The 19614-nt window shown below is 38.1% G+C and overlaps 1 protein-coding gene across 1 annotated transcript in view; it reads right to left on the bottom strand.

Moving 5' to 3' along the window:
- ARHGAP39 (Rho GTPase activating protein 39) overlaps positions 1-19614 on the bottom strand; it is a gene marked incomplete at its 5' end in the record, with an annotated part of 71824 nt that overhangs the window by 15046 nt on the left and 37164 nt on the right. Inside the window, one exon of the mRNA XM_054295346.1 lies at positions 18783-19344. Coding sequence (XP_054151321.1) covers positions 18783-19344 — 562 coding nt within the window. The remainder of the gene's footprint in view (positions 1-18782; positions 19345-19614) is intronic.

The raw sequence follows: 19614 nt of genomic DNA, 5'->3' as shown, positions 1-19614 counted from the left end.
ACCACCCTCAGAGGGACCTCGTCCTCCTCAAACCTCTCAAGAACCTCGGAGGAACCGCCCAAGGTGGAGCTCTGGAGCTCCGTGGCGGCTCCATCTCATCTCGGGTGGCTTTTGGTGCCTCCATCTCGGGTGCCTTTTGGAGGCCACCACTGCCACGGTCACCGCTCCCACCCCATCTGTCCTCTCCAGGTGCCACCACTTCCATCTTCACCCCATCTCCTGTTCCTGATGTTCTCCAGTGAGGAGATGACGCCGATCCCACCAACCCTGAAGACCTGGTGGGGCCTCCTGGACCATCCCAGAAGTAGCCCTGAGAACCTGGTGGGGCCTCCTGGACCATTCCAACAGCCCTGGGGACCTGGTGGGACCTTCTGGACCATCCCAGGAGAAGCCCTGGGACCTTCTGGACCATCCCAGAGCCCTGGGAAACTGGTGGAACCATCTGGACCACCCCAGAAGAAGCCCTGAAGACCTGGTGGAACCTTATGGACCATCCCAGGAGAATCTCTGGGGACCTGGTGGGACCTCCTGGATCATTCCCAGAGCCTTGGAGACCTGATGGAACCTTCTGGACCATCCCAACAGCCCCAGGGACCTGGTGGGACCTTCTGGACCATCCTAGGAGAAGCCCTGGAGACCTGGTGGAACTTTCTGGACCATCCCAGGAGAAGCCCTGGGACCTTCTGGACCATCCCAACAGTCCCAGGGACCTGGTGGAACCTTCTGGACCATCCAAAAAACCCTGAAGACCTGGTGGAACCTTATGGACCATCCCAGGAGAATCTCTGGGGACCCGGTGGGACCTTCTGGACCAACCCTTGGTGGGACCTGGTGGAACTTTCTGGACCATCCCAGAAGAAGCTCTGGGGACCCGGTGGGGCCTCCTGGACATCTCCACCGGGTGGCCTCGCACCATGGACTCCTCTGATGGAGCCACGGAATGGTTGGGGTGGGGAGGAACCTCTGAGGAACCTCTGAACCCAACCCCGGCCAGGAGACCGGGCTGGGCTTTGGGGTGGAGCCCAGGAGAAGACGGAGAGAGGACCTCCAGAGGGTGGAGCTGGTGGGACCTGGTGGGACCTGGTGGGATTTTGGTGGGACCTGGTGGGATCCGATGGGATTTGATGGAATCTGGTGGCATCTGATGGGGTCTGGTGGGATTTGGTGGGACCTGATTGGGTCTGGTGGAATCCAAAGGGATTTGGTGGGACCTGGTGGGATTTGATGGGGTTTGATGGGACCTGGTGGGATTTCATGGGACCTGGTGGAATCTGATGGGACCTGGTGGGGTTTTGGTGGGATGTGGTGGGACCTGGTGGGGTTTGGTGGAATCTGGTGGGATCTGGTAGGATCTGATGGGACCTGGTGGGACCTGGTGGGATTTTGGTGGGATTTGATGGGCTCTGATGGGACCTGGTGGGATTTTGGTGGGACCTGGTGGATCTGATGGGGTTTGGTGGGATCCAAATGGATTTGATGGAATCTGGTGGCATTTGATGGGATTTGGTGGGACCTGGTGGGACTTGGTGGGACCTGGTGAGACCTGGTGGGACCTGGTGGGACCTGGTGGGATTTGGTGGGACCTGGTGGGGTCTGATGGGATTTGGTGGGGTTTTATGGGATCTGATGGGACCTGGTGGGACCTGGTGAGATCCAGTGGGACCTGGTGGGATCCAAAGGGATTTGGTGAGATCTCGTGGGACCTGGTGGCATCTGATGGGGTTTTGATGGGACCTGGTGGGACTTGGTGGGATTTTGGTGGGATCTGGTGGGACCTGGTGGAATCTGGTGGGATTTTGGTGGGGTTTGGTGGGATCTGATGGGACCTGGTGGGGTTTTGGTGGGACCTGATGGGGTTTGGTGGAATCTGGGGGGATCTGGTGGGATCTGATGGGACCTGGTGGAACCTGGTGGGATTTGATGGGGTTTGGTGGGATCCAAAGGGATTTGATGGAATCTGGTGGCATCTGGTGGGACCTGGTGGGATTTGATGGGACCTGATGGGATTTGATGGGACTTGGTGGGATCCAAAGGGATTTGGTGGGACCTGGTGGGATCTGGTAGGATCTGATGGGACCTGGTGGGATTTTGGTGGGACCTGGTGGGATCTGATGGGGTTTGGTGGGATTCAAAGGCATTTGATGGAATCTGGTGGCATCTGATGGGACCTGGTGGGATCTGGTGGGATTTTGGTGGGACCTGGTAGGATCTGATGGGATTTGGTGGGGTTTGATGGGATCTGATGGGGTTTGATGGGACCTGGTGGGATTTGATGGGGTTTTATGGGACCTGGTGGGATCCAATGGGACCTGGTGGGACCTGGTGGGATTTGGTGGGACCTGGTGGGACCTGGTGGGACCTGGTGGGATCCGGTGGGATCCAGTGGGATCTGTAGACTCCTGACAGTATCTGATAGGACCTGGTGAGATCTGGTGGGATTTCATAGGATCTGATGGGACCTGGTGGGTTCTGATGGGGTTTGATGGGACCTGCTGGGACCTGGTGGGATTTTGGTGGGATTTCAGGGGATCTGGTGGCATCTGATGGGACCTGGGGGGATTTCATGGGACCTGGTGGGATCTGATGGGGTTTGATGGGACCTGGTGGGATTTTGGTGAGATCTCGTGGGAACCGGTGGCATCTGATGGGGTTTTGATGGGGTTTGGTGGGATCTGATGGGACCTGGTGGGATTTGGTAGGACCTCGTGGGATTTGGTGGTGTCTGGTGGGACCCGGTTGGATCTGATGGGGTTTGATGGGATCTGATGGGACCTGGTGGGACCTGGTGGGATCTGATGGGACCTGGTGGGACCTGGTGAGATTTTGGTGGGACCTGGTGGGACCTGATGGGGTTTGATGGGACCTGGTGGGACCTGGTGGGACCTGGTGGGATTTTGGTGGGACCTGGTGGGACCTGGTGGTGCCTGGTGGGACCCGGTGGGATCTGATGGGACCTGGTGGGCTCTGGTGGGGTTTGATGGGACCTGGTGGGACCTGGTGGGACCTGGTGGGATCTGGTGGGACCTGGTGGGATTTTGGTGGGATTTTGGTGGGGTTTTGGTGGTGCCTGGTGGGACCCGGTGGGATCTGATGGGACCTGGTGGGACCTGGTGAGATTTTGGTGGGACCCGGTGGGATCTGGTGGGGTTTGATGGGACCTGGTGGGACCCGGTGGTGCCTGGTGGGATCCGGTGGGATCTGGTGGGGTTTGATGGGACGTGGTGGGACCCGGTGGTGCCTGGTGGGACCCGGTGGGATCTGGTGGGGTTTGATGGGACGTGGTGGGACCTGGTGGTGCCTGGTGGGACCCGGTGGGATCTGATGGGACCTGGTGGGACCTGGTGGGACCTGGTGGTGCCTGGTGGGACCCGGTGGGCTCCAGCCGCGGTTCCTGAGGTCCGGCCCCAGCAGGAGCTCCCCAGAACCTCCCCTGGTGTCTCCTGGAGGCTCCTCCTGGTGGGTCCAGCCCAGGCTCCCGGGACCCCACATCCCCTCCATACCATTGATTACATCAATTCATTAATGTTACAAATTAATTAATTAAAAATTAATTAATTGCCAATTATTATGAAGCAAATGCCACCAACTCTGACCGCTATTAATTACCCCAATTAATATATTAATACTAATACTAACACTACTGCTGCTAAGATTAATACCAGCAATAATACTAATAATTATATTAATAATATTATTATTAAGTAAATGCCACCAAGTCTATCTGACCCCTAATAATTACCCCAATTAATGTAGTAATACTAATACTGCTACTACTGCTGCTAAGATTAACACCAACAATAATGCTAATAATTTTATTAATAATATTATTATTACTAAGTAAATGCCACCAACTCTATCTGACCGCTATTCATTACCCCAATTAATGTATTAATACTAATACTACTACTGCTGCTAAGATTAATACCAGCAATAATGCTACTAATACTAATAATTTTTATTAATAATATTATTATTAATAATACTAATAATTTCATTAATAATGTTATTATTCCTCCTGGTGGGATCCAGCCCAGGCTCCCGGGATCCCAAATCCCCCTCAATACCAGCAGAGCATCCGAGGGGATTTAATCAATTAATTAATTAATCAATCAATTTTATAAATTAATCCATTTGTTAATTAACTTTATCAATTAATTAATGTTATAAATTAATTAATTAAAAATTAATTAATTGCCAATTATTATGAAGTAAATGCCACCAAGTCTATCTGACCCCTAATAATTACCCCAATTAATATATTAATACTGATACTGCTACTACTGCTGCTAAGATTAATACCAGCAATAATAATACTAATAATTTTATTATTAATATTATTATTATTAAGTAAATGCCACCAACTCTATCTGACCGCTGTTCATTACCCCAATTAATATATTAATACTAATACTACTACTGTTAAGATTAATACCAGCAATAATGCTACTAATACTAACAATTTTAATAATAATATTATTATTATTAAGTAAATGCCACCAAGTCTATCTGACCCCTATTAATTACCCCAATTAATATATTGATACTAATACTACTGCTGCTAAGATTAATACCAGCAATAATACTAATAATTATATTAATAATATTATTATTATGAAGTAAACGCCACCAAGTCTATCTGACCCCTAATAATTACCCCAATTAATATATTAATACTAATACTACTGCTGCTAAGATTAATACCAGCAATAATACTAATAATTATATTAATAATATTATTATTATTAAGTAAATGCCACCAAGTCTATCTGACCCCTAATAATTACCCCAATTAATGTATTAATACTAATACTGCTACTACTGCTGCTAAGATTAACACCAACAATAATGCTAATAATTTTATGAATAATATTATTATTATTAAGTAAATGCCACCAACTCTATCTGACCGCTATTCATTACCCCAATTAATATATTAATACTAATACTACTACTGTTAAGATTAATACCAGCAATAATGCTACTAATACTAACAATTTTAATAATAATATTATTATTATTATTAGGTAAATGCCACCAAGTCTATCTGACCCCTAATAATTACCCCAATTAATACATTAATACTGATACTGCTACTACTACTGCTAAGATTAATACCAGCAATAATGCTACTAATACTAATAATTTGGGTAATAATATTATTATTATGAAGTAAATGCCACCAAGTCTATCTGACCCCTATTAATTGCCCCAATTAATGCCATATTAATATTATCACTAATACTGATATCAATAACAACACTACTACTACTGATACGAATAATATTAATAATATTACATAGATGTCACCAATTCTATGTCACCCTTATTAATTACCCCAATTAATGTGATACTAATAATAATACTAATCCCAATACTAATAATGCTGATGCCAATATTAATACCAACATTAATACTACTAATACCACCAGTAATACCATTACCTAAATGACACCAACTCCATCTGACCCCTATTAATTACCCCAATTAATGCAATAATATTAATATTAATACTAATACTAATACTAACTCTGCTGCTAATGCTATCAATACTAATAGAGAGACTAATCATATCAATACTAATATTAACAATAATAATATTATTACATAAATTACACTGACTATATCTCACCCCTATTAATTACCCCAATTAACATAATAATTATATTAATACTAATACCGATACTAATAATATGCTAATAATAATACAAACACTAATATTAATAATATTGATAATAATATTATTAAATAAATGACATAGAGTCTATCTGATCCATATTAATTGCCCCAATTAATGGAATATTATTATTAATACTATTAATACTAATGTGAATATTAATACCAACACTAACAGTAATAATATTGATAACATTTATAATAATAACATTATTACCTAAATGACACCAAGTCTATCTGACCACTATTAATCACTCCAGTAATATAATAATCATAATAACACTAATACCAATACTAATAACACTAATGCTAATATTAATACCAACACTAATACTTCTAATACTACGACTAATAATATTATTACCTAAATGACAACAACTCTATCTGAACCCTATTAATTGCCCCCCAAAATACAATTATTTGGGGTAATTAATAATGGAATTTATAATAATTAATAGTGATATTATAATGAATACCAATACTATTAATACTAGCGCTAATGTTGATACCAACACTTATACTATTAATACTACTAATATTAAGAATAACATTATTAAATAAATGACACCAACTCTATCTGGCCCCTATTAATTACCCCAATTAATATAGTGATAATATTCCTACTAATACTAATACTACTAATACTAACACTAATATTAATGCCAACAGTAATACTTCTAATGCTACTAAATTAATAATATTACATAACTTACACAACTCTATCTCATCCCTATTAATTCCCCCAAATAATACAATTACTTGGGGTAATTAACAGTATAACTTATAATAATTAATAATATTAATATTAATACTTCTACCAAAACAAATAATACTATTGCTAATATTGATACCAACACTAATACTATTAATACTACTAATACTTCTAATATTAAAAATAATATTACTAAATAAGCGACACCAACTCTTTCTGACCCCTATTAATTACCCCAATTAACATATTCGTGATATTAATACCAATGTTAATATTAATACTGACACCAATACTAATATTATTACATTAATTACACCAACTCTATCTCACCCCTAATAATTACCCCAATTAATCTAATAACAATAATACCAATACTATTAATACTAACGCTAATATTAATACCAATACTAATACTAATAATATTAATAACATTATTATTAAATAAACGACACTAGCTCTTTCTGACCCCTATTAATTACCACAATTAATGCAATAATAATATTATAACTAATATCAACATTAATAATATGCTACTAATAATACCAACACTCCTAGTGTTAATACTATTAATATTATTAATAATATTATTACCTAAATGACACAAATAATATTATTACCTAAACGATACCAAGTCTATCTGACCCCTATTAATTACCCCAATTAATATAATAATACTAACCCAAATACTAATAATACGCTAATAATACCAGCCCTAATACTACTAGTATCTACTAATATTAATAATATCAATAATAATATTATTACCTAAACAACACCAACTCTATCTGACCCATAATAATTACCCCAATTAATGCATTAATAATATTAATGCTAGTACAATATGAATAATACTAACAATAATATTAGTACCTACACTAATCCTACTAATACTAATAATATTAATAATATTAAATATATCACAAATTCTGACCCCTATTAATTACACCAATTAATTCAAAACAAATATGAATACTAATGCCAATACTAATAATACAAATGCTAATATTAATACCAATGGTAATACTAATAATATAAATAATAATATTATTAAATAAAGGGCACCAAGTCTATCTGACCGCTATCAATTACCTTAATTAATATTTCTACTAATTCAAACACTAATAATACTAATGCTAATAATAATGCCAACAATAGTACTATTAATACTAATAATATCAATAATAAAATTATTAAGGAAATGACACCAACTCTATCTGACCCCTATTAATTATTCTAATTAATATAATATAGTACCACTCATAACAATACTAATAATGTTAATGCTACTATTGATGCTGACACTAATATTATTACTAATATTAATATTAATATTAATAAAAATCATCAGCTCTATCTCACCCCCATTGATTACGCCCATTAATGCAACAATAATATTAATACTAATTCCAGTACTAATAATACTCATACTAATATTGATACCAACACTAATACTACTAATATTCATAATATAATTATTGTTACCAAAATGACACCAACTCTATCTATTAATTACCCCAATAATGCAATAATAGTATTAATACCAATACTAATAATGTGAACACTAATAATAATACTAACAATATGAAAAATATTACATAAATTACAACAACTCTGTCTCATCCCTATTAATTCCCCCAAATAATAGAATTATTTGGGGTAATTAATAGTAAAACTTATAATAATTAATACTATTAATATTAATACTTATACCAAAACGTATAATACTAATACCAACACTGCTACTGCTACTACTACTGCTATTATTATTACCTAAGCAACAACTCTCTCTCTGACCCCAATTAATTACCCCAATTAATGCAATACTAATACCAATACCAATACTATTACCTACACCAATACTACTCTAATACTAATACCACTAACATTAATATTAATACCAACACTAATACAAATACTATTAATATTATTAAATAAATGGCACCAAGTCTACCTGACCGTTATTAATTACCCCAATTAATGCAATACTAATGCTACTACTACTACTACTGCTACTACTACTACTACTACTACTCTTATTAAATAAATGACACCAAGACTACCTGACCGTTATTAATTACCCCAATTAATGCAATACCAATACCAATACTAGTACCAATACCAATAGGAATACTATTACCAATACTAATACCAACACCAACACCAATACTAATGCTAATGCTAATACTAATACTAACACTACTCTAATACTAATACTAATAAAGCTAATTTTAATACCAACACTAATACTAACAACATTTATATTATTAAACGACGCCAAGTCTACCTGACCCTTATTAATTACCCCAATTAATGCACTACCAATACCAATACCCATACCCATACCAATACCAATACCAATACCAATGCCAATACTACTCACGCTAATATTAATACCAACACCAATACTAATAATATTAATATTATTAAATAAACGATGCCAAGTCTACCTGTCCATTATTAATTACCCCAATCATGCAATACTAATACCAATACCAATACGAATGGTATTACCAATACTAATAGTAATACTATTAATAAATAAACGACACCAAGTCTACCTGACCGTTATTAATTACCTCAATTAATGCAAGACTAATACTAATACTAATGCTAATGCTAATACTAATGCTATTGCTAACACTAACACTAATGCAAATAATATTATTAAATAAATGACACCAAGTCTACCCGACTGTTATTAATTACCCCAATTAATGCAATACTAATACCAATACCAATACCAATACCAATACTACTCTAATACTGATGCTACTAACGCTAATATTAATATCAACACTAATACTAACAACATTAATATTATTAAATAAAAGACGCCAAGTCTACCTGACCCTTATTATTTACCCCAATTAATGCAATACCAATACCAATACCAATGCCAATACTACTGACGCTAATATTAATACCAACACTTAATACTAATAATATTAATATTAATAAATCAACGATGCCAAGTCTACCTGACTGTTATTAATTACCCCAATTAATGCAATACTAATACCAATACCAATACGAATGGTATTACCAATACTAATAGTAATACTATTATTAAATAGATGACACCAAGTCTACGTGACCGCTATTAATTACCCCAATTTATGCAATACTAATACTAGTACTAATGCTAATGCTAATACTAATACTAATGCTAATACTAATACTAATGCTAATATTATTCAATAAATGACACCAAGTCTACCTGACTATTATTAATTACCCCAATTAATGCAATACTAATACCAATACCAATACCAATACCAATACCAATACTACTCTAATACTGATACTACTAACGCTATTATTAATACCAACACTAATGCTAACAATATTAATATTATTAAATAAACTATGCCTAGTCTACCTGACCGTTATTAATTACCCCAATTAATGCAATACCAATACCAATACCAATACAAATACTATTACCAATACTAATACTAATACTAACACTAACAGTAATACTAATACTAATAATGGTAATATTAATACCAACACTAATGCTAATAATATTAATATTATTAAAGAAACGACACCAAGTCTACCTGACCCTTATTAATTACCCCAATTAATGCAATACCAATACCAATACCAATACCAATGCTAATACTACTGACGCTAATATTAATGCCAACACTTAATACTAATAATATTAATATTAATAAATCAACGATGCCAAGTCTACCTGGCTGTTATTAATTACCCCAATTAATGCAATACTAATACCAATACCAATACGAATGGCATTACCAATACTAATAGTAATACTCTTATTAAATAAATGACACCAAGTCTACCTGACTGTTATTAATTACCCCAATTAATGCAATACTAATACTAATACGAATACTAATAGTAATACTAATACCAATACCAATACCACTCTAATACTGATACTACTGACGCCAATATTAATACCAACACTAATACTAACAACATTAATATTATTAAATAAATGACGCCAAGTCTACCTGACGGTTATTAATTACCCCAATTAATGCAATACCAATACCAATACCAACACAAATACTATTACCAATACTAATACTAATACGAATACTAATACTAACACTAACACTAACAGTAATACTAATACCAATAATGGTAATATTAATACCAACACTAATACTAATAATATTAATATTATTAAAGAAACGACACCAAGTCTACCTGACCCTTATTAATTACCCCAATTAATGCAATATCAATACCAATACCAATACCAATGCTAATACTACTGACGCTAATATTAATACCAACACTAATACTAATAATATTAATATTATTAAATCAACGATGCCAAGTCTACCTGACTGTTATTAATTACCCCAATTAATGCAATACTAATACCAATACAAATACGAATGGTATTACCAATACTAATAATAATACTATTATTAAATAAATGACACCAAGTCTACCTGACCGCTATTAATTACCCCAATTAATGCAATACTAATACTAATACTAATACTAATACTAATTCCAATACCAATACCAATACCAATACCAATACCACTCTAATACTGATACTACTGACGCCAATATTAATACCAACACTAATACTAACAACATTAATATTAATAAATAAATGACGCCAGGTCTACCTGATGGTTATTAATTACCCCAGTTAATGCAATACCAATACCAATACCAATACAAATACTATTAGCAATTCTAATACTAATACTAATACTAACACTAATACTAATACCAATAATGCTAATATTAATACCAACACTAATGCTAATAATATTAATATTATTAAAGAAACGACACCAAGTCTTCCTGACCCTTATTAATTACCCCAATTAATGCAATACCAATACCAATACCAGTCCCAATACTACTGACGCTAATATTAATACCAACACTAATACTAACAACATTAATATTATTAGATAAGCGACACCAAGTCTATGCTGCCCCTATGAATTTCCCCGGTTAATTAATGAGTTAATTAGCGAGCTCCCGCCCCCTGTGCATTGTGGGCACTGGGTGTCCCTACCGGGGCTCTCCTGGCTCTGTGCCTTGGGTTTCTTGCGCAGTTTGGGTTTCCTCTGGGCGCTCCGGGCCAGGAGGTGCCGCAGGTGCCGCGAGACTGGGGGGGCACCGGGGACCCCGCGGGGACGGGAGCGGGGACGGGGGGGGGATGGACATGGAGATGGAGACAGAAATTAACATCCAAAATAAAATGACATTAAAATGAAATTAAAACTGAAATGAAAATGAAATAAAATGAAATTTAAAATTGAAATTAAGATGAAAATTTTAAAAATGGAATTAAAAATGGAATTACAAATGAAATTAAAATTTAAACTAAAATTAATGAAATTAAATTAAAATTTAAATTAAAATTAATAAAATTAAAACTAAAATAAAAATTAAAATATTAAAATGAAATTGGAAAAAAATTAAATCATTATTAAAATTGAAATTGAAATTGAAATTGAAATTAAAATTGTAATTAAAATGAAAAAATTGAAATTGAAACAAATTAAAATTAAAACTACAATTGAAATTGAAATTGAAATTTAAAAAATTACATTGAAATTAAAATTAAAATTTAAAATAAAATTAATATTAAAATTAAAATCGAAATTAAATTTTTAAAGTAAATTAAAATTGAAATTAAAACTTAAATTAAAATTAAAATCTAAGAATTTCAATTGAAATTTAAATTTAAAAATGAAAATAAAATTGAAATTAAAATTGAAATTGAAATTTAAAAAATTAAATTGTAATTAAAATTAAAATTGAAATTAAAATTAGAATTTAAAAAATTAAATTGAAATTAAAATTGAAATTGAACGAATTAAATTAAAATTAAAATTACAATTTAAATAATTAAATTGAATTAAAAATGGAATTAAAATTTAAATAAAATAATTAAATTGAAATGAAAATTTACGTAAAACCTAGAGATATTTAAATTGAAACTTAAACTAAAACAAAAAATTAAAGAAATGAAAAGTTATAATTGAAATAAAAATCGAAATTAAGATTGACATATAAATAGAAATGAAAATCAAAATTAAAATTAAAAAAATTAAAATACATTTTAAATATAAAATTAAATTAAAATTTAAATTGAAACATTAAATTGAAAAGAAAAGCTAAGAAATTTAATTTAAGTAAAACCTAAAAATATTTAAATTAAAACTGAAATGAAAACAAAAATTAAAGAAATTAAAATATATAATTGAAATGAAAATCAAAATGAAAATGAAAACTATTATTAAAATTTAAAAATTAAAACAAAAATTAAAAAACATTTAAATTATAATTGAGATTAAAAATCGAATTTTAAATTAAAATAAATATATTTTTAAAATTTTAAAATTAAAAAATTTAATTTAAATTAAAGCAAAAAATTAAATTTAAAACGATGATTAAAATAAATTAGAAAAAATAAATTGAGATGGAAAGAAAAGTAAAGGTAAAAGTAAAAATTAAAATTAAACCCAATTAAATTGAAATTAAAACATTTAATTTAATGTAAAATTACAATTGAAAAATGTAGATAACATCGAAATAAAAACTGAAATAGAAATTGAAATGAATATTAAATCTAAAAATTTAAAATAAAATTTAAAAAATAAATTAAAATAAATTGAAAGAGAAAATTACAATTGAAATTACAATTGAAATTAAAATAGGAAAAAAATTGAAATAAATGAAACTGGAATTAAAATTTGAAACTGAATGGAAATTGAGATGGAAATCTTGAAATTGAATTTAAAATGAAAATTGAAATTAAAAATAAAAATTGAAATTAAGATTAGGATTTAAAATTTGACATGAAATGGGAATTAGCACTAAAATAAAAATTGACATGAAATTAAAATTTAAAACCTGAAATGAAATAAAATTTGAAATAAAATGAAAATTTAAAAGAAAACAAAACCTGTATTAAATTCTAATTAAAGCAAAAACAAAATTTGAAATTACAATAAAATGATAATGAAACGAAATTAAAATCTAAAACCAAAATAAAATTTAAAAGGAAATTAATTAAAATTAACAATTGAAGTTCAAACTGAAGTTACAACATCAAAAAAATAAAATTAAATTTAAAATTAAAAAAATAAAATTAAGTTAAGTTAAAGGAAGAATTAAAGGAACATTGAAATTAAAAAAGAAATAAAAATTAAATAAAAATAAAAAAAGAAAATGAATTAAAGGAAAAACTGAAAGGAAACTGAACAAATAAAATGGAAATAAAATTTGAAAGGAAACGAAAGCGGAAGTGGAAAAACAGTGAAGTGAAAATGGGAATGAGAATAAAGAGATTAAATAAAAATAAAAATGCAAAATTAAAATAAAATGAAAACAGAAAAATAAAAAAATCCATAAATAAAATTTTATTTAAAAAATTAAAAATAAAATTTAATAAGCAAAGATTAAAAAATTAGGAAAAGTGTCAAAATTTAATGGAAAAGAAATAAAAAATGAAAATAAAAATAAAATAGATAATAAAAATAATAAAAAAATGAGAAAATAAATAATTAGTAGAAAATAATGATAAAAATTAATAATACCATGGAAATAAAATGGAAAATAAAGTAAAAAAATGAAAATAAAAATAAATAGGGCATAAATTAAAGTATAAATTAAGAACAGGAAAATTAATAAGTAAAAATGAAATTAAAGAAAATGAACTAAATTAAAATTCGAATTAAAATTAGAATTAGAATTAAATTTAAATTTAAAATTAAAATAAAGTTAAAGTTAAAATTAAAATTAAAATTAAAATTACAATTAAAATTAAAGTTAAATTAAAACGAAATTATATTTCAAACTGAAAATAAAAGGAAAAAATAAAAATAAAATTAAAGAGAAAACCACAATTAAAATGGCCATGAATATGCAAATTTAACCAAATGAGACGGACTCAAAATGCAAATTCAAACCAATCAACACAAAGACAACGAAACCGATCAACACAAAGACAACGAATCTGATTGGCTGAGGGGGAATTGGGGGCAGAGCTTCGGCTTTGGCAGGAAATGGCTTTGGCGCCTCTGGTGGGACCGACCCGACCAATCCCGGCATTCCCGGGATGTCCCACGGGGTCTTCTCCTCCCTCTGTGGCCACCTGGGGTGGGAGGATCTCCTGGTGTCCCCATGGATGTTCCTCCAGGAGCTGAGGGACACCTCGGAACCCCAGGAGAGATTTGGGATCCAAAATCGGGGTCTTCTCCTCCCTCTGTGGCCACCTGGGGTGGGACCTTCTCCTGGTGTCCCCCCTCCCATGGATGTTCCTCCAGGAGCTTAAGGAGACCTCAGAACCCCAGGAGAGATTTGGGATCCAAAATCGGAGTCTTCTCCACCCTCTGTGGCCACGTGAGGTGGGACCTTCTCCTGGTGTCCCTCCATGGATGTTCCTCCAGGAGCTTAAGGAGACCTCAGAACCCCAGGAGAAATTTGGGATCCAAAATCGGGGTCTTCTCCACCCTCTGTGGCCACCTGGGGTGGGACCATCTCCTGGTGTCCCCATGGATGTTCCTCCAGGATCTGAGGGACACCTCGGAACCCCAGGAGAAATTTGGGATCCAAAATCCCAAAGTTCCCAAATCCCCAAATCCCAAATCCTCCAGGATTCCCAATCCCACCTCATCCGTGACCCACCAGGAGGTGACATCGAGTCGTGGGGACCTCCAGAGGGTGAAGGGTTTGGGACAACCAATCCCAAGGCTGCAGAAGATCTCCTGAAATTCCCAAATTTCTCAAATTTCTGTCAAGTTTGGGATCCAAAGCTACTGGAGAAGGAACATCTGGAGGTGGGAATGATGGAAACCATGGCATCCTGGAATTTTGGATCCAAAGCTACTGGAGAAAAAACATCTGGAGGTGGGACCATGGAATCCTGGAATTTTGGATTCCAAGCTACTCCAGAAGAAACATCTGGAGGTGGGAATGATGGAAACCATGGAATCCTGGAATTCTGGATCCAAAGAAGGAACACCAGGAGGTGGGAATGATGGTGGAAACCATGGAATCATGGAATTTTGGATCCAGAGCTACTTGAGGAGAAACATCTGGAGGTGGGAATGATGGGAACCATGGAATCCTGGAATTTTGGATCCAGAGCTACTCGTGAAGAAACATCTGGATGTGGGAATGATGGGAACCATGGAATTTTGGCATCCAAATCTACTTGAGGAGAAACATCTGGAGGTGGGAATGATGGAAACCATGGAATCCTGGAATTTTGGATCCAAAGCTTCTTGAGAGGAAACATCTGGAGGTGGGAATGATGGAAACCATGGAATCCTGGAATTTTGGCATCCAAAGCTACTGGAGAAGGAACATCTGGTGGTGGGAATGATGGAAACCATGGAATCCTGGAATTTTGGCATCCAAAGCTACTGGAGAAGGAACATCTGGTGGTGGGAATGATGGAAACCATGGAATCCTGGAATTCTGGATCCAGAATTACTTGAGGGGAAACATCTGGAGGTGGGAATGATGGTGGAACCATGGGATCATGGAATGGTTTTGGTGGGAAGGAACCTCTGAAGGTTGGGTTGGATGGAACTTCTGGGGGTGGGAGAAGTTCCAGGAGCAGAGGTGAGGACAATCCTGCAGCAAAGGTGTCAAAGCTCAGTTCCTGTTGGATCTCCTGTGGGATTGGTGGGAAGGGCCCCACAGCCCCAGGTGCACCTCCAGATGTTCTGGATGAGCTCCTCATCCACCTTTCCATGAGGAGACTCACTCAAGAGGAAAGGATCCAAATCCATGGGTTGGGACATGGAATCATGGAATGGTTTGGGTCCAAAGCTACTGGAGAAGAAACATCTGGAGGTGGGAATGGTGGAACCGTGGGATCATGGGATGGTTTGGGCTGGGAGGAACTTGAGAAGTTCCAGGAGTGGAGGTGACACTGATCCCACAAAGGTGTCAAAGCTCAGTTCCTCTTGGATCTCCTGTTGGATTTCTGGGAAGGAAAATGGTGGGAAAAGCCTCAGAGCACCAGGTGCAGCTCCAGGAGATGTTCTGGATGAGCTCCTCATCCACCTTTCCATGAGGAGACTCAGCCAAGAGGAAAGGAACCAAATCCATGGGTTGAGACATGGAATCATGGAATGGTTTGGGTCCAAAGCTACTGGAGAAGGAACATCTGGAGGTGGGAATGGTGGAAACCATGGAATCATGGAATGGTTTGGGTTGGGAGGAACTTCAGGGATGGGAGAAGTTCCAGGAGCAGAGGTGAGAATGATCCCACAGCAAAGGTGTCAAAGCTCAGTTCCTGTTGGATTCTGGGAAGAAGGGTGGGAAAGGTCCCACACCAGATGCACCTCCAGGAGATGTTCTGGATGAGTTCCTCATCCTTTCCATGAGGAGACTCAGCCAAGAGGAAAGGAACCAAGTCAACAGTTTGGGACATGGAATCATGGAATGGTTTGGGTTGGAAGGAACCTCTGAAGGTTGAATTGGAAGGAACTTCTGGGGATGGGAGAAGTCCCAGGAGCTCAGGTGAGAACAATCCTGCAGCAAAGGTGGAACAGCTCAGTTCCTGCTGGATTCTGGGAAGGAAAATGGTGGGAAAGGCCCCATGGGTGCACCTCCGGAAGATGTTGTGGAGGAATTCCTCATCCTTTCCGCGAGGAGATCAATCCAAGAGGAAAGGAACCAAATCCATGGGTTGGGACATGGAATCATGGAATGGTTTGGGTCCAAAGCTACTTGAGAAGGAACATCTGGAGGTGGGAATGGTGGAAACCTTGGAATTGTTTGGGTTGGAAGGAACTTCAGGGAATGGGAGAAGTTCCAGGTGTGGTGGTGACACCAATCCCACAGCAAAGGTGTCAAAGCTCAGTTCCTGTTGAATTCTGGGAAGGAGAAGGGTGGGAAAGGTCCCACAGCACCAGGTGCAGCTCCAGGAGATGTTCTGGATGAGCTCCTCATCCACCTTTCCACCAGGACACTCATCCAAGAGGAAAGGAACCAAATCCATGGGTTGAGACATGGAATCATGGAATGGTTTGGGTCCAAAGCTACTGGAGAAGAAACATCTGGAGGTGGGATTGATGGAAACCTTGGGATGGTTTGGGTTGGAAGGAACTTCAGGGGATGGCAGAATTTCCAGGAACGGAGGTGACACCAATCCCACAGCAAAGGTGTCAAAGCTCAGTTCCTGTTGAATTCTGGGAAGGAGAAGGGTGGGAAAGGCCCCACAGCCCCAGATGCACCTCCAGGAGATGTTCTGGATGAGCTCCTCATCCACCTTTCCACCAGGACACTCATCCAAGAGGAAAGGAACCAAATCAACGGGTTGGGACATGGAATCATGGAATGGTTTGGGTCCAAAGCTACTGGAGAAGAAACATCTGGAGGTGGGAATGATGGAAACCTTGGAATCATGGGATGGTTTGGGTTGGAAGGAACTTGAGAAGTTCCAGGAGTGGAGGTGACACTGATCCCCCAAAGGTGTCAAAGCTCAGTTCCTCTTGGATCTCCTGTTGGATTTCTCAGAAGGAGAAGGTTGGGAAAGGCCCCACAGCACCAGGTGCAGCTCCAGGAGATGTTCTGGATGAGCTCCTCATCCACCTTTCCATGAGGAGACTCAGCCAAGAGGAAAGGAACCAAATCAATGGGTTGAGACATGGAATCATGGAATGGTTTGGGTCCAAAGCTACTGGAGAAGAAACATCTGGAGGTGGGATTGATGGAAACCTTGGAATGGTTTGGGTTGGAAGGAACTTCAGGGGATGGGAGAATTTCCAGGAACGGAGGTGACACCAATCCCACAGCAAAGGTGTCAAAGCTCAGTTCCTGTTGAATTCTGGGAAGGAGAAGGTTGGGAAGGGTCCCACAGCACCAGGTGCACCTCCAGGAGATGTTCTGGATGAGCTCCTCATCCTTTCCATGAGGAGACTCATCCAAGAGGAAAGGAACCAAATCAATGGGTTGAGACATGGAATCATGGAATGGTTTGGGTCCAAAGCTACTGGAGAAGGAACATCTGGAGGTGGGAATGGTGGAAACCTGGGAATTGTTTGGGTTGGAAGGAACTTCAGGGAATGGGAGAAGTTCCAGGTGTGGTGGTGACACAAATTCCACAGCAAAGGTGTCACAGCTCAGTTCCTGTTGAATTCTGGGAAGGAGAAGGGTGGGAAAGGTCCCACAGCCCCAGGTGCACCTCCAGATGTTCTGGATGAGCTCCTCATCCACCTTTCCACCAGGACACTCATCCAAGAGGAAAGGAACCAAATCAATGGAATCATGGAACGGTTCGGGCTGGAGGTGACCCCAAAGACCATCCAGGGACACCTCCCACTCTCCCATCTCTCTCCAACCCCCATCCAACCCGGCCCGGAGACCCTCCCAGGCACGGAGGACCACCCCGGAATCCACCGCGCCGCGGTTCCCCGCTCACCTTTGGTGTCGTTCACCGGGTCCATGTGCCGGTAGATGTACCCCTCGAGGTAGGAGTGGAACTTGGGCGTGGGCGGGAAGAAGGCCAAGCAGATGGCCATCAGCTCCCAGCCGCGCGCCAGGCTCTCGTAGCGGAAGTTCTCGGTGGTCTGCCGGCACAGCTGGATGTAGAGCTCGTCCCGCAGCCCCTGCACGCTCCACCCCTTGGTGGCCACCTCCAGCGCCACGCTCAGCCGGTCCGTCTTGGCGCGCCGGTCGCCCATGTACATCTGGATCAGCTTGAAGATCTCGCACGCCTCCTTCTTGACGCTGCGGTCGTTGGTCATGATCATGGGCTTCTTGATGGACTCGCTGCTCCAGGCCAGCATGTTGGCGATGGAGACCTTGCGGCGGAAGAGGCCCTGCGTGTGCTTGTTGAAGTGCTTGGAGGCCCAGTTCTCGATGTCCGTCTCCGAGGACGGCTTGCGCAGCGTGAACGCCGGGAAGACGCAGCTGGCGCTCGGCATCATGGCGCGCGCCGGCCGGCCGCCCTCGAACGGCGCGCACGCGCCCAGGTCCTCCGACTGCGGGGCACGGGAGGGGGGAGTGAGTGATCGATCGAGTGATCGATTGATCGATTGGTTGGTTGGTTGGTTGATCAATTGATGGAGAAATGGAGCAGCCAATAATTCAGTGAAACAATCGAGCAATGGCTCAATCAATCAATCAATCAACAAACCATCAACCAACAAACCAACCAATAAATCAACCAAACCAACCAACCAACCAATGGCTCAATCAATCAATCAACCAATCAACCAATAGATCAATCAACAAACCAATCAACTGACCAA

The sequence above is a fragment of the Melozone crissalis genome, unplaced genomic scaffold, assembly GCF_028551555.1.
Source record: "Melozone crissalis strain CALT ecotype California unplaced genomic scaffold, PUWL_Pcris_2 ptg000646l_1, whole genome shotgun sequence".
Classification (NCBI taxonomy): Eukaryota; Metazoa; Chordata; class Aves; order Passeriformes; family Passerellidae; genus Melozone; species Melozone crissalis.
The sequence above is the reverse complement of the archived record's forward strand: the minus strand, read 5'-3'. Positions and strand labels throughout refer to the sequence as shown.